The following is a 21,086-nucleotide window of genomic DNA, read 5'->3' on the forward strand; positions in this document are numbered from 1 at the left end:
CCTAGGATTGGTAACAGGCGGTAAGTGCTGGGCTTTTTCAGAGCTTGAAGTTTTTTAAGCAGCAGTGGTTCCTGGCATGAGGAATGGACAAATGTAACCTTACTGCCGGTGTGAATTCAGCCGTACTTCAGATGTGCTCCTGTGTCTATATTTAGGTAAAGTAAACTTTTGTGAAAACGTTTTTTTTTTCCACTTGATTCTTTTACAAAACTAGCCCAAGCAGGCCCATGCTGGCCCAGCTTCCACCTTTTCTCTGATGCTCATTTGTACATCCAGTGCTGTCTTGCACTGCACATGCATTGGATTGAACACTTTTTTTTTACATTATAAGAAATCCTCTGAAGGTGCATGCACACAAGGAGCAGTGCAGAGCCTTTTGGGATATGTGACACAAATATCCCAGGAGGCTGCGGATTTCCCATTTGGTCTTTACCGAAATGGAAGTAAAGACTGAAGGGGAGAGGTCCTCTCCACAAAAGTGTAAAAACAAAAAACGCACATTTTTCCATTACATACCAGAGAAAGTCACTCTTTAATAAAATGGTAAAAATGTGGCGAAGCTTTAATAGCATCATGCATGTGATATCAGATAGGGACAAGACAGACAGTGGCCCCCTCTCATCACTGCCCATATTCTATATAAAAACACTGTCTGTGAAGTTTATCCGCAGTGTGTAATGTCATCGGCAGCGCAGCGTGATAGCAATGTGAGTGTAAAAGCTGCTTGTCATATTCTGCATCCTAACAACTCGCTGTGTTCAAACCTTCAGATCTCCTAAACCGTTCGTTGTAATAACTTGATATTTTTAGGTACACGTGGAGGCATAGGAAACAAACTGAAGGGGCAAGTGGGGGACACTTGTGGCTAAACATTTAAAATGTAATTAGTATGGCATTATGAGAACATAAATCTCTACCTAGCAAAATGTGCTGCCTGCTCTGTTACACATATCTGTCTGCATCTTACCTCAAACGCCAATTTCTCCAGAACTGAGAGGTGCAGGGAAACAAAAATATAGGTGGAAGTGGGAGACACGAGTGGTGATCACCTATCATCACCATGGCATCATTACAACATAAAAAAAAAAAAACTGTCCATCAAAATTCTCTTCCTTGTTACACATGGCTGTAACCTTCCAACACTTCAACCTCAATAAAGTTTAGTGGGCCGAGTTAATTTTCTAATGATGCCATAGTGATGAAGTTTTAGGGGATGTTAGTCACAGATGTTCCCCACTTGTACCTAAATTTTTGGTTTCTTACGTCTCCACATTAATTGAAGTTCAGAATGTTAGATAAGAGGACAGGAATGTGTAACAGGGCAGGGAAGCCCATTTTATTGGGCAGAGTGTTTTATGTTCCAATGATGCAATAGTAATGAGATTGTAAGGGGAGAATGTGCCCGACACTTGCACCTATATTTTCAGTTTTGTACCCCCCACCTCAGATAAATTGGGGTTCAAAGAATAGAAGCAGACAGTAGTCTCATAGGTATAGATTTGTGACAGGTAGGTATATATTAAGGGGCCCCTCCCCAATGTTCCTTGCTATGTTTGTGGCTCTGGGGTCCCCAATTTGCACTTTCAATTTAGGACTCCTAGTTGTACTTTCCCCTGAAACAGCAACCCCAAACTTCACAAACCATTTGTGACCCCCATATCTTGAAATTCTTTGAACCTGGGGGGCTGCAATTGTAGTAACTAGTATCTATGAGGGTCCCCTGTACACCCTGAAGATTACAGGTCATTGTGACATACATATTAGGAGATATGGAGGTTTGTATACAGAGCTGTGAGGATGCAGAATGACATGCACACTTTATACACACTGGATACATTTCATTTTTTTTTTAAACAGTAATTCGAGCTCTGTGCTATGAGATGGGGGCGGGGCTGCCTGTGTCTCTTTCACATGTAGGCTTAGCTGCGTGCTCACCTCTCCAGCAGCAATCCTCTGAACGGATGACACACAGCAGCCTGAGATCCGTGCATCCGAGGATGAGAGCTGCCGAGAGCTGGGCGGGGTATTCAAATCAGCCGGGCGGAGCAACCAGCTAAAAACCTCTGGGGAGAACTATGCCAGAGTATTCACAATAGAAGATGTGTTGTTTCCCCTTTAGAAACTCATCTAATGCCCTGTAGAGGAAAGGGATAGAAGTCTACTTAGAGTCGGTGCATAAAAAATTTTACCACACAAGCTTTTTTTCAACAGGAACTAAACTAAAAGTTCCACCTGTTAGATGAAAATACAGACACACATAAAAAGTAATAAAATACACTATTTCAACATAAATATCTAATCTAATCGGGTGATGTAGCCACTGTAAATGGGGGAAAAAAGAGTGAAGATCTCACTACACATGCCTCCTGGGATTCGTGACATAGGTATCCCAGGAGGCTCTGTGCACCCATTCTGTCGTTAACGCCAGAAGACAAAAGGGGTGAGGCTTCATCCTTTTTTATGTTAGAAAAAAGGCTTTAAATGAAGGGTTGTCTACCCTTTTATGTAAACTAAAAATGTTGGTTATTGGTCCGCCAGGGTTAAGTTCGGTCAAGCAGTGAGCTTGTGGTGCAGGTATTGCTTCCTAACACCAGTGAACTGTACCTGTGGTTGAGACGAGGCATATTGTGTCTTACCTGCAGCTGCCCTTGGAGCATGAATGGGATCGGTAGTGAGCGATTCATATTAAAACATGTTCATTAAGAATTTACGGAGTTGTTGGGGCAGCCAAACAGCTGGGAATTTGCCAGCTGCCAGAAGCTGGCTGGATTTATCTGTTCCCAGAGCCCATCTAAACTAGGGCTGTCCACATGGTTTCCTCTGCTTTTAACCATAAATTTAAATCCCCATGTTTGAAATTACCATTTATACTATTAGGCATGTGTTCACCCAAGGTAGCACATTTTTTCACGAAAATGCAATTTTCTGTTATCATACAAACCAAGACTGTTCCAGTAATTTGCTTACTGTTAAAACAGAAACTCTCTATTATCTACTAAGATTTACTAAATCTGTTAGCAGATCAATTATAAAAACACCCATCCTAAAGGAAATTTGGTTTCTAACGCCTCATAGTGGCAAAATGTAAGAGAATTGCCCAGCTCCAAAATCTATAAAAGAGGGTGTTCTTGCTTCTGACACAATCCTAGCGCTAATAGCTTGGTTAACCAAACCAACAAAAACAACATGAAACATGGAATAATGTGAAAAATATTTTCTTAGGATTTGTAATAAAATACGTTTGTAAACAGCTATTGTAAGATGATCTCTTCAGTAATAAATGGCTGGCTTAAGGTAATCTTTTAACAAGGTCCATCAGGGTATTGTTTTCTAGTGTGCAGAATAAAATAATAATTAGTAGGAGACTGAATTTCTACTTTTTTCACTATTAACTTTTTGTTTTTTAAGGGCTCTTTGCAAAATATTTTTTACATCCCAATTCTACTTCCTGCCAAAAGACAGTTTGTAATATAAATACAAGTTAAAAAGATATTTTTTAGATTTAGAAAAAAATTAGATAACAAGACATAAAACAATTACATTTAAAAACATTAAATCAATTCTTTTTTTCTCCACAACCCAAACACATCCTCTAGTATACCAGTACCTAAACATGGCTTCTAAAGTATAAGGAATTACATTAGATGTAAATTAAATCACAGATCTCAAAGAGTATTTGTAATATATAGTCAAGCCGGGGGGTTCCCACATAAAATTAGAAAATATAAATAAATTGACAGAGATAATTCTGTTTCACCCACTTGACAGAAATATAAACCAAAGGAAATGATAGAGTGGAGACAACTGCTAATGTTAATGTAAAATATAAAGTATGTATAAAAATGTTTTTCCTCAGGACAGCATTTTGAACATAACTTGGAGAAATGTGAGTCAGCTTGTTATTGCTGTTCAAGGGTTATATCGGTCCATACCTTTAAATTGATTGCATACCTTTGGTTGATTACTTTTAGTTATGAGAAATGTTCCCCTTATTTAGCATTTTATATTTTGCATTATCCTTGGAAAACCTTCTGCATATCTTAGTGCATTGTTAATCTTTGTCAGCAGTCAGCATAGACACCTAATCTCATTTTTGTTCCATCTCCTTTATTGGGTGGGCCAACCCTTATTCTTTCCTTTGTAAATCTACATCTAAATTCGGGTCCCTTTTTGAATTCTGGTAAATATGATGATATCCAATAGTGTAGAAGGAAGCTTTCTTTAGTAATAGTGGATTTCAAACCTAAAGGCCTTATTATGTTGTAAGCTATCATCGACACTTTCCTTTCGAGTGCTAATTCCTGTTTGTAGGGACATCTGTGGTCATCTCAGCCTGCTATTTGCTAGGTGGCTGGTACCTCACCACTCATCCAGTTATATTATTTAAGTTGCACTGATGTCAGAGCTACCTGAACCTGGCAATCCCTACTAATACTTGATCTTCCCATACTGGGTTCACTCCACTTCCCTTCACATTGTCCTGCACCAACCCCTCTGATCCTGCATTATCTGCAAATGTGACAACAGAATCTGTGAAGCTTTAAAGCATATTTGTTGTGTGGCCATACCCTTTTATTGTTCCTTGATCTTCCAATTCCATGGTTTGGTAGAGAAGAATTTTTGTACCTTCTTTTATACTCTTGAATCCACTGATCGGCTCCCTACAGCTTGAATCTTCCTACAAGCTTAGGATATTGACAGCAGAGTGTAAGTCTTTATTGGATCTGACTTTTTGTCTCGTATGCTCTTCTTCTCTCAACCATTATAAGCCACAAACCTAGTTCTGCATCCTAGTCAGTACTCTTGGGAGCAGTGTGAAGGTGCAACGGAGATTAGTGGTAGCAATGCAAGTTCAATAAACAAAACCCTTTGGTATTTTAAAATGTGTATATCATACAATAAAAAATGATGAGTGATCAATCTATATTGAAGTTGCAACCCATTGCACCACTTACCATTACTCTACTAGTTAATTTGGATACAGAGATGACAGGGTAGCCTTCAGTTCCCTTAGTGACTTCTGTTCCTTTAACACCAGCCTAAAAATCATTTCCCCTCTAGTAGCCGCTAAAGAAACTTTCAGATGTTGTCACAGGAAATACCTGGATGAAAATGGTATTATAGGAAATGGGTAATTTGAAATTTCATTTTATTTCAATACATTGGGCCTGCTTTATTAAAGCTCTACAAGGCTGGAGAACCTATAATAGATCTGGTCCAGGATTCAAAAAACTTCCTAGCAATTATTAAATGGCTTTGAAGAAATCCATTCTGGGTTTGCTTGATCACCCAGCTTCACTGATCAAAATATATCCTCTCCAGCCTTGGGTAGATATAATAAATCAGGCCCATTGTTTAGTAATAAAAAAAAAATTCTACTCAATAATAAAACTATACATTGCAGTTCAAAGGATAATGTATCTTTTTTTTTTTTTTTTTTTTTTTCGTTCTTACTGTTGTGCTTTGTTCTGGTATTTGCTAACTTGCTACATCTTATGCTACATCTTGCTACATCCTATAAAGTATACAATAATATTGCAACATATGAAAATAAAATGGATGTTCTGACTGACCTGAGGTTATTAATCCTATGTGTCAACTCATCTTGCTCATTGTAATGCAGTTATGATGAGAAAAACACACCTAAAAAATCATATACATATGGCAAGTACATGATTTATTTCATAGTAAAGTATGGAATAAAATAACAGCTGTAACTTTGCTGAAGGAACAATATAGAAAAGAGATATAGGTGGTGAGTTTATATTTTACAATAAATCACAAAAAACAATGTTTGCTGCAATTGTTTATCTTCTTTTGTTTTCTGTATCATAAGTTTTACAGAATTGATGATGAAAAAGTGGTTCTCACAAAACCTTCCATGAATGTTAATGATTTACAAGTGAGACCAAGATCTGCAACTTATTATAGACCCTGCATCAGAGCCAGCATAGAAAGGTGAATAAAACTGGCTGGGAATGGGGAAACTTTACGAATGCACTGCCAGCGTTGCCTTACTAAGCAAGGTAACTGTTTCTCCTAATTATTACTGCATCTATTTTGAGAAAAAATAAGACCGGCCCAGAGTATTGCTATTGCTATCATGACCCTTTTATCTACTTTGTCAGTACAGGTGGCAGGATGTTAGCCTGCCATGTCCACCACCATTCCATACGTAAGACTTCCATACTTTTTTGACTTACCAATAGAGCACATAAACAACACTTTTTTTTTTTTTGCAACATGTTAATGAATATAAAACGTCTCTGTTAATTTTTTTAAGATCCAGCTGTAACTAATGTAAAAAACATTCTTATAATTGTTTACAGGCTAAAAAATATTAGACTTCTTGAAACAATTTTGAAATACAATTCAGCCTGTGGCAAGTGTTGGCTGATTTGGAAAAATACCACAAAATTCACTCTAGTAGCAGTTTAAATTGACATTTTCCAGGTTAGAGTGAGGGGGGACGCACACAAAATGACTACGCTTATTAAAGGACTTTAAGAACACTAAATATGTACATTGTAACAAAGGTAGTTTTCACAATTTTCTAATTAATGTCACTCCGAAAGAATTGCTAGGTAATGCTGTACTATTGCACCCAATGCAACAACAGTAACTGCTGTGATTGATACAGTCGGCAATGTGTAGCGATCTCAAATGACTTTACTAACAACACTTTCTTAACACTACAAATCTGACTTGCAACAAACGGTAACGGCATACAATTCAAAAAATTCTACTCCAAAACTGCAAAAAAAATGTTTTTAACTTTGTAAAACAACTGCAGTTGCAACAAGTGTCAATATTACAATCAAAATTGCAACAATTTTTTTATTTTTTAAACTCTGGGTTTTTTTGTGATTTTTCATGTGTATGTTCTTGTCTACCTCACAATACATTACAAACTCTCAGATTCTACTTATAAATAAATATAGCATCTCCAAAGAATACACTAAATTGTTATTTTTATGTCTGAATATTAGCATAAAGAGGCAGTGGTTTACTGATTTACTAAAGCTCTCCAAGGATGGAGAGAATACACTTTCATCAGTGAAGCTAGGTGATCCTGGAATTATTCTGGTTCAGGAATCAAAACATTTGCTAGCAAATGACTTTGAAGAAATCCATTCCAGGTTTGCTGGATCACCCAGCTTCACTGATGATAGTGTATACTCTCCAGCCTTAGAGAGCTTTAATTAATCAGGCCCAGTGTGTGATAAAACAGAAATGTATGTTTTTACTTTGTATATGATGGACATACTTTTTTAAGCCTTGACATTTGCTTTAGACTTGCACAATATATTTTTATGTGAGGTAGTCTTTTCTACAGTCAGTATCTTGTCAATGCGAGATACTTAGAAAAGTTCTCTTTAGGTTTTATACAACTGACAATTTCAAAATGCTAGTACTAGTACTACTAGTACTACTAGTAAGGGTGTGCCAGTCTCCTTAAATGAAATTTAAATGAAATTAACATTTAACTCCGTAACCTTCAGGAATACTGGGCTGGGTATTATTAACCTATTCCATCCCTAGCAACAAACATCTAGCCATAGCTTGCCCTAGAGTACACTATATACTGAAGGGATAAGCTGTTGCCCCTAGCACAAGCTAGAGATGGGTAAGAACTTGCTGCTAGGACTAGCTCAAGCTAGAAGGGTGGCTTGGCCATCCACTAGCTGCTCCATGTGAATTTAGGCAGGTAGGTTAATTGGCTTGCCCCCAAATTGAGCTTAGACTGTGTTAGTCACATGAAAATGATGATGGTGATTATATTATATTGTGACTTTGTAAAGGGCTGTGTATTATGTTGGCACTATATAAATACTATATAAATACTGTATATTATTTAATAATAGGCTTAAGGTTATCTTAATTGACCTGGCAGGAGGTTTAGATTGGGGCTGTCCAATAAAGTATCGAGTAATGAAGTTTCAGTAAGGGATGTTACAAATGAAAAATGGACACTTGTATCTTGTATACAATATCACAGGAACCTTTGGAGTAGAGTACATGGGTAATATTTGACAGGTAGAGCATTAAAGACATATTTATTTTTTAAATATGTTGCTACATGCTAGAAAACGGTTCTTTCAACAAAATTTCTCTTTGTTCAAGTGTTCATATTTTATCTTTCATATGAAAAAGCTGTTCTTCGTATTTTGGGTCACAGTTGTGTCCTTCTCTTGTGCCACATGGAAAAAATGCCTTTGTGATGCGTCAAGTATAAGACACTTATTTCATATTGTGCCATGATAGAAGTTCTGCTTATGTAAAACACATCTTTTTATGTGGAAACAATGAGACATCGCTTCTGATGCTGGTTACCAAGCCCTTAATAAACAACTAAAAAGAACCAGGTTTAGAACACAGGCTTGATGTACTCCTTTTATAAACATAACGGCAAACATTCTTTTCATTGCAAAGTCAATATATATATATATATATATACATAAAAGTATATTACAATATTGTGTAAAATACCCCACAAGAACTTGTAGATATATATATTCACTTCCTTTCCTGGATACACCACTAAGGGAATGGAGATTTTGTGATACACAACCATACCAAGGGAAATCCCACCGTTGCACACTGTCTCTGAGAATCTGCATCAGAAACACATAAAACAATTAGGGCATTTTCGGAAATGTGGCTGACTGCAGTGTTCTACCATGGATTTATTTTGCTCCCAACTGCACCTATTCAACTGAATAGGAGTGATTGGGAACTATTTTGTGCACAATTTTGTATGCAGCTGTGGTTGCTACAGTGCACTTTGTAAAGTCCCCTAAAGTTCCCAAAATGATGCAGTTTTTAAGGTTCGATCTTGCTTTAGTCTTGAGAAATAAACACACCTTCTCTCAACAAGACTTTACCACGTGACTGGGCAGTTTTCAAATGCTGTTTTCAAAAAAAGTATGGTAGGTCTGAAAAGGGTGTAAACAATAACTCAATTCGCCACAACATATGTACACTATTCAAAATGAGCAAAAACAAGTTTTGGTTGTAGTTTACTTTTAAAGTTTTAGTTGTACTGAAACTAACCGTTTCACACCTCTAAAACCCCACTTGGAATTTCGTAAATGTCTACTCTCTATTAGAATAAATGTAGAATTACATTGGCAGGTTTAGTTAAACTTTCTAATTTTGGTTTATTTACTCTTAAACTTCTTTAAGCAGAATCTGTTTCAGAACTTTGTTATTTGATAAGTACAGATGAAACCTAAACAAGATGTTCTATGAATGGAAACTTCATACCTCATTCTTGTCTCTTGAGGATTGGTACATATCTGTACATATCTGTTCCAGTAGCTAAATGAAAATATTAAAAGCATATGGCCTGGATAACACTGAGATTCAGGGAAAGCACAGACAGAATGAAAAAGTGTAACGTTTGTCCTAAACATAGTTTGTGTTACTCCACAGATTTTCCTATCATCATGCCTAATGTCAATTCATTTATCACTTATGTCAACACAGGTAACTATCCTTGCCAAGATAACAAATGCGAAGCTTGGACCATATGTGGGTATATGCTGCTCTATCACTGTATCCGAACATAAGATCTAAACATATCTGTCTATACGCTATTCAGTCAGGACACCAAAATGCTGATGTAATGTCCCAACAAGAGTATTACATCAGCACTAGTGAAAATGTTCCTTGTTCACATGAACTGAATACATTGGCACCTTTCCAGCAGCCCAACAAAGGCTCACTGTCCGATGGGTGGTTGTGGTTTTGAAGTAGCATACATTACAAATGTCGCCACCCAGTACTACAGTGCAGTCATCATCTGTGTAAATATACAGAAAACAGGAGTTACACAGTCCAAGTAGCTTGGAGAATCCTTCGATTTATTCTACTAGAACTATTGTTGAATAAGTCTTCTGTCTTTGCAGTATCACTAAAACTAGATGCAGAAGTTGAAATGCACATGGTGTAAAATAGTAGTTAGCTATATGCAAATGTACAGCATGGACATGTTTATAATATATATATATTATATATATATATATATATATATATATATATATAAATATATATATTATATGATATATATATCATGATATAATATCATGATATATATATATATATATATATATATATATATATATATATATATATATAAATATATTTAAACATTAAAGTATATCTAAGAAATGCTATCTAAGAAATTAGAAGCACTAACTATCATCCTTATACCAAACCCAACAGGGTTCAAAATATTACAGTTGTTTTATTTGGAACCCTATAGAACAGCCATTCCCAAAAAGGGTTCTGTGAAAGTCTAAGATTCCTTCAAAGGTTACCAGGTGATTCTTAACTGTGCTCCAGCTCACTGGTGCCTACATATTTCTTAAGCCAACGCCACTTTTCAGAGCCAGCAGCAAAACACCAGAGATTTTTCTGTCTTCAGAGTGGAATCCGGCCATCACTGTCAATGGAACATTTTTTTTTTAGCTGACCACTAATGTAATGGGCATTTACCCCGCTAACACAGAGGTCAGCACATTTTTTGGCCACTAGGCCATTTTAGGGGTAGGCAGGAGCACACTAGGCCAGACTCTCTCTCGAGTCCCCCCCTAATGGCTCCGCCCCCCACCAGGAACGCCCCCTAAAGGGAAATCCCTCTCCTCTGCAATGCATACAGAGGAGAGGGAATGTTCCCTCTCCTCTGTATGCAGAAGTGTTAAAGCCAAACGCGGTAAATAGAGAAGGGAGCCACCACACGTAGGCTCAAGAGCTGCAGGCGGCTCTGGAGCTCCACCTCCGGTAGTTTGTTCCGGCTACGCTGCGGGTTGCCGGCCAGCATTAGGCCAGATCGGCCAGGGGGTGTTAGGCCGGAACAAGCTACCGACTAGGCCCCGACCCCACAATGTATTGGTTTTAGCAGGGGTTCCTCAAAACCTGGAATCAACTCAGAGAGTTCATCTGGGGTAAAAAGAATGAGAAAGAATGCTGTAGATTGTGGTAAAAGGACTTTTGTAATTAGCATGTATATATTTAGAATGGGATTTTTGTGTGTGGTTTGTTCTGTTTGTTGCCTTGACAAAGGGGACCATTGCACCCATATTCCACTCTTTTAGTATGCATGGGATCACAGTTAAAGGCAATTCAGAGGACAGAGAGTGTAATGGCACCACACACTTGTTTGTCTTTTTAAGGAGTCAGTGAAGGGTAGTATGTGATAAATCAATAAAAACCTGATTGTGGTTCTATCAACCTATTACCTAAATCTTAGAAAAATGATTGCCTTTAGTTATACTATACTACCAGCATACCATTTAATGCATTACCTGCCTCATGTGTTTTATATGCATTCATAATACAGAGCATTAGTTATATATGTGTGTATCTGTTTTGTTTCTCTCTGAATTTTTGAATATAGAATTTCTGGAGGATCACTTATCTGTAGATCCACATAATAGATTAGGTAGAATTATTATATCATGCAGACCTGTGGTGTATCATCTTGCCACATGATGGCAGTGCACACAGATTACAATAATACCGATTTAGTTGTAGATGTGCTTTTATTTACAATTTTTCTTTCGCTAGTGTTTCTGTTTAAACATCAATCATGAAAAGGTGAAAAAAGTTTGCAAAACTGAATGTACACTGCTTCCTGGCTGGTTACAATAGATAATGTTATTATAAATCAAGGTCATCATTTATAAATGGTTTTAGAAATTTATATTAAAATACAGGAAGACATTATAAAGGCAGTTTGAAAAACAATAAAATAATAATAATATTGCAAGAAGTGACAGCACATATATTCTGCAACTTCATATATGTAATGTTAAAGCCTGCAACTTCAGCAAAAACTATCCTCACACTCTAACTGGCTCATCCCCATGGCAGACTTCGTTTCTGACCAATAGAAATGTTCAGCAAGCAGAATGGGTTAGGCAGGCTTTGGCTTTATTATAAAGTTTAGGGTCTGTATGAATTTGCCTGTATGAATGACCCAGCATTTGGGAATCTTTACAGGCTGTTTGAATCTGATACAGGCTACCTATTACCTTAAGGTTCCTGCACTGTGACTCTTCCTTAATGGCTTACAATGCATTTGCTGGATTTAATATAATAATTTAGGCTATTCACTTAGTTCACCTGTTAGTGTCATGTCATATTTTTAATGCCAGTGAAGCTGAGAAAAAGTCCACATTTAGCTCATAAGTTCTGCAATGTGTATGTTAAAGCTGAACTCTAGGCATATTATTATTAAACAGGATTTATATAGCGCCAAAATATTACGCAGTGCTGTACAAATAAATGCGGGTTGCAAATGACAGACAGATACAGACAGTGACACAGGAGGAGGAGAGGACCCCAAAGAGGGGTGGGGGAAGTCTCATACAATAGGAGGGGAGATATGTAGTGGTGGGAAGAAGTAAGGGTTTAGGAGACGGGAGAAGACGGGTAGGCAAGTTTGAAGAAATGGATTTTAAGTGCTCTTGAAATGAGCAGAAGGTAGGAGCAAGCTGAATAGGAGAAGGAAGACCATTCCAGAGAGTCGGGGCAGCTCTAGAAAAGTCTTGGAGCCGTGCGTGTGAGGAGGTTATAGGTGAGGAAGTCATTAGTAGGTCATTGGAGGTGCATATACATTTATCTTAGTAGATGTTATTCCTTGAGCCCACAGGCTTCCTCTGTCTTGCATGACCAGTCCTCTGAAACTGCTTCTCTGTACCACTCCATCATATGCAGGTTTTTCAACATCATTGTACTTTTAATTCAAAATCCATTTCTTAATCAAAGCAGAGTGACCATGGACTTCCAAGCCCTATGACTATTATTTGGGGGAAGTCCCATATTTTCCCAGACATGGAGGCTCCCCTACTCAATTTTGTAACATTACCTACTATAATGCAGGTACAAATCAACAGAAAATTTCAGGGTATTCTCTTGACAAATTCCATCAAAATATACATCTACGTTTTAACTAGGCAAAGCAATATTACAACATTAAAACATCTACTACTAACACATGGTGCCTACATTGGAGTGACTTTGTGTGTATCATGCAAGGTCTAGAGAAGTAAAGATGGTTTGGAGTGGACTTCGAAAAGTTTGGGGGTAGTGGCATTAAGTATGTCAGTGTAATTCTGGTCAGATTTTGGTTTCGTAACTCATAAATTTAATTGTACATTTCTACTCCTTTTACCAACATTTACTAGATAAAAGATACTAAACCCATACAACCAAATGTTATAAAAAACATGAAATCTGTATAGTACCTATTTATTAGGTAATACATTTTATTAGAAACATTGTAGAACACTAAGTTGTCTTCATTACACTGGTATAGCTTACAGATGAGAATATTTGTCCAGGTTGTGTTTTACATTAAATACCTGTGGTTTGATGACATTTTTTAACTACTAGCATATGGTCCCCCTATAGACTCTGATTACTGAGGTCAGAATTGGGAGAATTTGAACTGCATATTTTCAAAACATTAGAACCATATCCTAAAGGAATTAGATTGTACAGTACCTTGTCATTTTAATAAAAACAGCATTCATTTGTTAAATGGGGAGAAATTTTTAGTTTAGCTGAAGGGCAGCATTGGTTCAATCAATATAATTCACTTTGAATTGCTAATTGAGATAAGGGAAGCTGAGTATTTTAAAGCAAAATACTTTCTTCTTAGTCTCCTGTGATGACATAATGGGCCTGATTTATTAAAGCTCTCCAAGGCTGCAAAGAATATGATTTCAATGGTGAACTTGGGTGATCCAGCAAACTTGGAATATATTTCTTAAAGTCATTTGCTATTTGTTAGCAAATGTTTCCAATCCTGGACCAGATCTATTCCAGGTTTTTTGGATCACCCAGGTTCACTGATGTAAGTGTATTCTCTCCAGTCTTGGAGAGCTTTAATAAATCAGGCCCAAACTCTCAGTCATGTTATCATGATGTTGGATTCTTAGTGGTCCTGTAATACAAGTATCAGGATTCCAGATATACAGTTTTATTGGACAGGGGATAATGACTTCTTAACTCTCTCTAAGAAATTATAATAGGGAATGTACTGTATCAATGTGTGGCACATGTAGGAAAGAACATGGGAACTGAAGTCATATGGAAATGATTGTGTCAACATGTGGCTTCTATAAAGTGTTTACATTTTGTACCTAAAGCAAATGTTATAAACCAGGTGTTCCAATAGAGTTTAGAACGTAAAATGAAAAGAGGTTTATCAAAAACTAGACATGCAAATTATCAGGTAAAAGTACAGTTGTTATAGGTGTACTTCCCATTATGCAAATGTCTACCAGTAAATGCTTTTAATGTTGAACTTCCTAAATGATGATTTATTATAATAAATTAAAAACTATAATGCCTTTAGGCTTGGAAAGGCATTGCATGAGTTATTGGTAGTCACTTTGTTTGAAATACTAAAATGTAGTAACAAATAAGGGTCATGTGTTTAGGGTGCTCCCTGAGTTGCCATCCTCTGCTGGAGTGTTAGAAACATGTAGATATAGAGGTTAAAAAAAACTATACGTTAGAATTGTTTTATTAAAAAGTAAGCTAACCATCTTGCCTGCCCATTCTAATTTTCTGAAGGCATTTGGCATGTAGTATAGATGTTTCTTATTGAAATATTGTAGATGACATATTGGTGCTTTTTTTTGTCAGGTGCTGCCGTGTTCTGTAAGGATACCCTGGTAGTTTCTTCTATTTGTTCTGTTTGTCTTCCTTATTCATATGAAGCCTGGTACCATTGAAGGTTCTTCCTTTATTGTCATGCCTAGTTACCTGTACTTGTAATGATATTGTAAATGTATGCATGCAGTGATTCAGGCCTCTATCATTTACAGCACAAGAGTAGGCTGAAAATTGCTGCCAAGGTGGCACGTCATTGGCTGGAAGTAGACAGTGGTCATTACTTCCGTTGGAACAGAGAAAGGAAATCCTTTTATTAGAAAAGTACTCTAATCTGTACGTGGTCATACACTTGTCAATGGGTGCATACCACTGGTAAACAATTGGTATATCCCTAATATTTGTTGCTTTCCTGACATAAACACTGTTTGCCCATCAACACTGTTTGCCCATCAACCATCCCGACCAAGCACTGCTCAACTTTACCCCCACTTGTAAATGTAAATCAGCAGGGAGTGCTTCTAGGTTGCTAGGGGTTCCTTGAGCAATGGGTAATTTGTGCCTCTTAGGTCAGTTAAAGTGACACCAGTGATCGTTAGAGCTATTTGTAAGGGTGAGCTGTATATATAGTATTTATATTAGGGGTTCCCCGAAGACCTGAAAATTATTTCAATGGTTCTCCATGTTAGGAACATTGAGAAAGGCTAGTCTAATCAATTAGAACAATGACCTTGATATGACCAGCTTTCAGCAACTAGTCTTTTTAACTCTAGTTATCTTTATGTCACACTTACCTCTTCCTCACTAAAGGGCAAACGCCTCTCTCCTTCGCCTTTGGGCATTTCTGACTCTGGGGGTGCCTACGCTAGCAAGCTTTATCAGTTTTGTAAGCCAATCAGAAAATAGCCTCTTAACCATCCCTGGCTATTTAGCTAGCTCAGACTCAGCACTCAGCGTTCGTGCAACGTGTCTCCATGATGCTGAGCCCCTAGTTCTGTTGAGCTAGTTTCTGAACACCTGTTGTTTAACCCCCCTAGCGGTAATCTCGAGTGTGACTCAGGGTAGCTTTTACTTGCAAAAATCGGTAATCCCGAGTCACACTCGGGGTAACTTTAAAAGCCCCCCTTACCTTTGCCCCACGCTCCAGCGGCGATCTGATGGTCCTGGTGTGATGCCCCGTCGCCGGTCCGTCGGGGGGTGTGGCCGGGTGGGAAATTTAAAAGCAGATTACTGAGTAATCTGCTTTTAAATAGCATTTAAATAGCACCCGGGTCCCGCCACGCTGCTGCCCGCATCTCCAGAGAGATGCTAATCACAATGCAGGATTTCTGCATTGTGCTTCTCATCTCACTGCAGATGCCAGCAGCAATAGCAAATTCCGGGGGTGGTCACCCCCCAGAATTTGCTATTGCTGCTGGCATCTGCAGTGAGATGTGAAGCACAATGCAGAAATCCTGCATTGTGCTTTGCATCTCTCTGGAGATGCGAGCAGCAGCAGCTCCAGCGTCTGTGTGCCTGTGTGAGGCACGGCAGGGAAATCCCCACTTACATCACCCCGGAGGATGAGTCATCTTCCGGGTGATGTGAATGGTGATGTATGGGGGTGTGTCTGGGAGGGAAATTTAAAAGCAGATTACAATGTAATTTGCTTTTAAATGGTTTTTACAGTGCAAAAACACCACACAACATGAAATAAAAATAAAAGTACATTTTTAATTTTATATTTTATTTTAAGATTACATTGTTGTCTATTATTTCATTATTTTTTTAAAATATTATTTTTAATTATGTATTATATTATAATTTATGATTATAATATAATAAATAAATATAATTATCATACCCGGGAGTTAACCCTAAGAATTACAGGCCCACAATATAAACAAAAATTTCTATGCAAAAAAAATAGGATTACTTTTTGCATCAAAAAACTGACAGAATTAGAACGCTAGGGGGGTTAATTCAGTGCTTCCTCTGTCCAGCTCCTGTGTTACTCCTTGTTGCCCAGTCTGTTGTTTCCAGTGTCCCTTGTGTTCCTTGTGTCTGCAGTGGCCCCTGTGTCACCGATGTCTATTTCCTTGATCCCTGGTATTGACCCCTGGCTTGTGACTGGACCTCTCTTGGTTGTTGCCTGTCTTGACCCTGGCCTTCCTTGACTATTGTTCTGCTTAGTGATTTGGTCCCGAGTATCATCCTGCCCACCCTGGTGTGCCCAAGGACTGCAACCTGGCAGTAATCAACAGTGCAACATCTTCACCACTAGAGGCTCTGGAGAAGACCTGGTTACTGCTTAGACTCTGCACCTTGGCCCTTCTCAGGGCTCACACCACCTCCGTGCAAGCCGTAGTGGCCCTGTCTCCCTAAATGTAACACTTATTAGTACAGGACCACTTTAGGTCTTGAGTGGAATAGTAAACAGGTAATTTATTTGAATAATTGGCACTTTCCTGTTTGCAATTTTCTCTGACCTCTTCATCTACTGTAGATGTGTATAACATCCAGCGATGAGTTACCCAAGTTAATGACACATTAGTTTGGACACTGATGAAAGGAATCTTTTTCTGTGGAAACATCTTTAGCTCCTTTAACATAGCCAAAGTCAACCATAAAAAAATCATTATAAACTTCACATTCATTTAGTGTTTTCAATAAATGTATTACCTTAGTGACTTAACCAGAATTAAATGAAATACAATAAATATGCCATTGGACAGAACAATGAGACTGCAGATACTGATAATTGATATTGTGGTAATAAATGTAAAATGATAATGTATTGTTTGGAGTTTATATGACTACAATTATTCTTTTAAATGTGGTATCTTATTGGTATCTCATATGCTAAACATATGTTTTAAAATCTTGTTTTCTGTGGGTGACTTTTGATTAAATAAAAAGCCTTTTAAATTGGTAATTGCAAACATAACTTTTTTTGTGATGAAAGCCTAACCTCAGCATTAATGATAGTGTGTTCTAAGGAATTCTAACACTTTATTTTGGTTTTGTCTTTTTTTTTTAGTTAACTACATGTACAGTAGATGGAAAACTACAAACATTTTCTCCTTGAATGAACAGATAAATGGCTGAGATATATATGGACAGAAGAAGGATCCCTTTCCCTACTGCTTACCTAATCTAAGGTTCAACGTAAACAAAAGTGCTGTCAGAAATGTCAGGAAATTCTAATGTATATCTTAGCAAGAGTCATTTTTCTTTAAAAGCAGAACAAAATTTATCCTCTTCTCTACAGAGTGACACAAATATATTTTAGATTTAGAGAAATAGTCACAGGCAACTAAATGATAAGCTGGGCAAAATTTACACTAAACCTGATTCATACCAAGCAATGCTCCCATCTAACTCGACGATAGTTTAGGACTTGGTGTTCCCAAGGCATAAATTTTCTTTGGACAGCAACCCAATCATTTCAGTAGGCTGCCCAATGCACCACATGACACAGAAATGTAGTACATGCTGCTCCTAAAAAGCTCAGTCCACAACTATGCATTGATGTGTGCTGACACACATATGCTTCAGTGTGTTGGGAAGGTGTGGTTGGGCTGCCATTAAAAAGAATGACAACCCAGCGTACCAATGCATGTCTTATGTGTTGCTGTGCTGAATAGAATCTTATACTGTTTCCTTTGTTCAAAATGTTCTTACAATTTATATTCCTGGTACATTTAGTATGCTGAGACTGAAAACACTTCTTTTTGGCTTTTATTATGGAAACATGACCACTTTGTGTATGTATCTTCATTTCTACACAGGAACATTCATCTTACCTACATAAGACTCTTTATTAAAGCAATATAGCTATCTATAGTAGAAACTGCAATGTGAGAAAATAAAATGGATGTAGATATACTGAATAATTTGTAACTATTCTCTTATGTACTTGGTAATGAAATGGACATGTTTCAAGGATATTATTATCTCTTGTATATGTTTAAGTAATTTACAAATGTAGAAGGTGTGTTAAATCTGTAAATTAAATGTATTAAATGTAAACAATGTTATTATAACCATTACTGTTTAACGTCTTTATAAATGATATAGAGTTTGGGATTAAAACTACCATTTCTGTATTTGCAGATGACACCAAACTATGTAATGGAATTACAATGTCAACGTGATGCACTGTTTGGGCAGCCAAGTGGCAACAGACATTTAATATTGATAAAAAGTTAAGGAGGCTACATTTGGGGGATTCAAAAATGGAAAAGGACCAGGTTTCGGTAGATCATAGACTTAATAATAGCATGCAATGCCTAACTGCAATATCTAGATTGATATTGGACAGAAGGGCAACTAATCTATTAAAATGAATGAAGGAGCTCAGCTATGAGGAGAGATTAGCTGAATTGAATCTATTCTCCCTTGAGAAGAGACTTTAAGGGGGAATATAGTCACCTTATATAAATTGATATGGTCCATATTGAGAACTTGCTTCTTAATTATTCACCTGACGGTCATTACAAAGGACAAGGGGGACTCTTTGCTGGAGGAATTAATCTCTGGGTAAGGAAGGGATTCTTCACAGTAAGGTCCATGAAAATGTGGAATAGGCTCCCTTAGGAGGTAGTTTTAGCAAGTTCTTTAAATTGCTTTAGGAAAAAGCTGAATGCTTTTTTAGAAGCACAAAATATAACTGGGTATTAAAGTTTTAAATTAAAGGCAATAGCGACTGTTGATCGAGGGACAATTTTCATCTATTAGAGCAAATTCAACCATGCTTTATAAAGGTTTTTCTTGTCTTGCTCTGGATTAACTATGTCTACGGGGTTTTATCTGGAATATGTTTTTTTCCCTAATGGTTTGACTTGATGGGCCTTTTGTCAACCTAACTATGTAACTATGTAAATAATAGGAATACTGAATTTTCCCACCCAAATTTTTTTCCCACCACACAAGTAATGTTAGTGCCAGATTGCTTTTCCTGGGTAAAAAGTGAATTTCATCTTTACCATATGTTTGCAACTTTGTTGTCACAAAGAAATATTATACTTTACATTGTGTAGGCTCCATTTGTTTAGACAGAAATGATTTGGCATGCTGGGTGTGCCATTGCAAATGTATAATTGACCATTTTACATGAGTTTAGTTGAATAAAGCCTGATTTTGACAGGCCCACTTTCTGACCTAATTGAGTAGCCCCTGACAATAGTAGACAATCACTAAGTGAACAGTAGGACTGTTGGAAGTGAAATTTCTTTAAGAATATAGAATGTTTGTAAATCTCAACATATACTCAACATAAAGTATAAAAAAAATATTAATTTAAAGCTACTGCCAACTTTGTGATTTAACTGCAAAGCCCTAAAGAGAGTATTGCCAGCCATATTTTATAAGCCTAAAACATGGTAAGAGTTTTTTTTTGTAAAAGTTAAGTTTAGGGGTGTAGCTAAAATTCAAAGCTAATAAAGCAAGAGTTAAAGATTCCCTTTTCTTGATAAGTCTTCTGTATACAAAATTCCCTTAATAGACATAGAAACTCCATATAGCAAATGTCCCAATAATAGAGAGCCTTCCCATAGGACTGGATGTGAAGAACCTTTTTTTGTTTCAGATCTATATCCCTATTAATAATTCAAATTGTTAATTTACATTTATATTTTACTTGTTCCCAATCAGTAATCATTAGACAACAGAAAAAAAATGCACTGTTATATATATGTCTTGTTGTTTTGAGTCTTATTCTATTTTATGAAAGGCTGCTCTATCTTTCAATTTTAAACAAGGTACAAAAAAACAAAGACCAAAGCCCAGCTGAAGGCATCTTCTTTCCTTGCAGATCATTAGTAAATTTATAAAGTTATTGTGTTTATCCAAATGTCTCCAGTACAACCAATCTGGAATAATTTCAGAATCCCTATTAAATCTTGCTTCTGCCAAGTGTTTCTGCTTTATTCAATTACTTGGGATTCTTTTGTTTATTCCCATAGTTCTACTTGTCTTCAGTATTCTGCAAATGTACCATTATCTTTTTGAAAATCGGTAACACAATTCATGTTATCTCTTTTGACAACCTTGTCTATTCAACAAATGTAAGTTTTATATAACACTCAAACAATTAAAAACATAAGTTCTTTCCTCATAAACTTTGGTATTGTTTCTTTAAAATGCATGATGCTTCCTTCAAACCAAAACAAAATCTTTTTGGAATAGGTATTTAACTGCAAAGCCCTAATCTTTTTAATTTATCAATTTAAAAATGTTGTCTCGTCTTTCCGTATTCTGTTTAAACAAAGTTTCTAAAAAAAAACAAGGTCTAAAATATGACATTCTTAACAGCAAATAACACATTTCTAAAATATTTCTAGTGGAGGAAGACAAGGCCAACTTAACTTTTAATTGAAAAAACAAGATTTGCATATAACTTTATCCCCCAATAACCTGTGCTTAGGTATTTTTTGATATATTCCTAATTTTTAAGTTTGGTAAATATTACCTTAAGT

At 36.8% G+C, this 21,086-nt stretch overlaps 1 protein-coding gene across 1 annotated transcript in view; it reads left to right on the top strand.

Moving 5' to 3' along the window:
• Positions 1 to 20,729, top strand: part of WDR27 (WD repeat domain 27) — a gene marked incomplete in the record, with an annotated part of 144,279 nt that extends 123,550 nt beyond the window's left edge. The window contains 1 exon segment of the mRNA XM_072410253.1: positions 17,648 to 20,729. Coding sequence (XP_072266354.1) covers positions 17,648 to 17,695 — 48 coding nt within the window.
• Between the last annotated feature and the right edge of the window lie 357 nt (positions 20,730 to 21,086).

Source organism: Pyxicephalus adspersus, chromosome 4 (assembly GCF_032062135.1).
Source record: "Pyxicephalus adspersus chromosome 4, UCB_Pads_2.0, whole genome shotgun sequence".
NCBI lineage: Eukaryota > Metazoa > Chordata > Amphibia > Anura > Pyxicephalidae > Pyxicephalus > Pyxicephalus adspersus.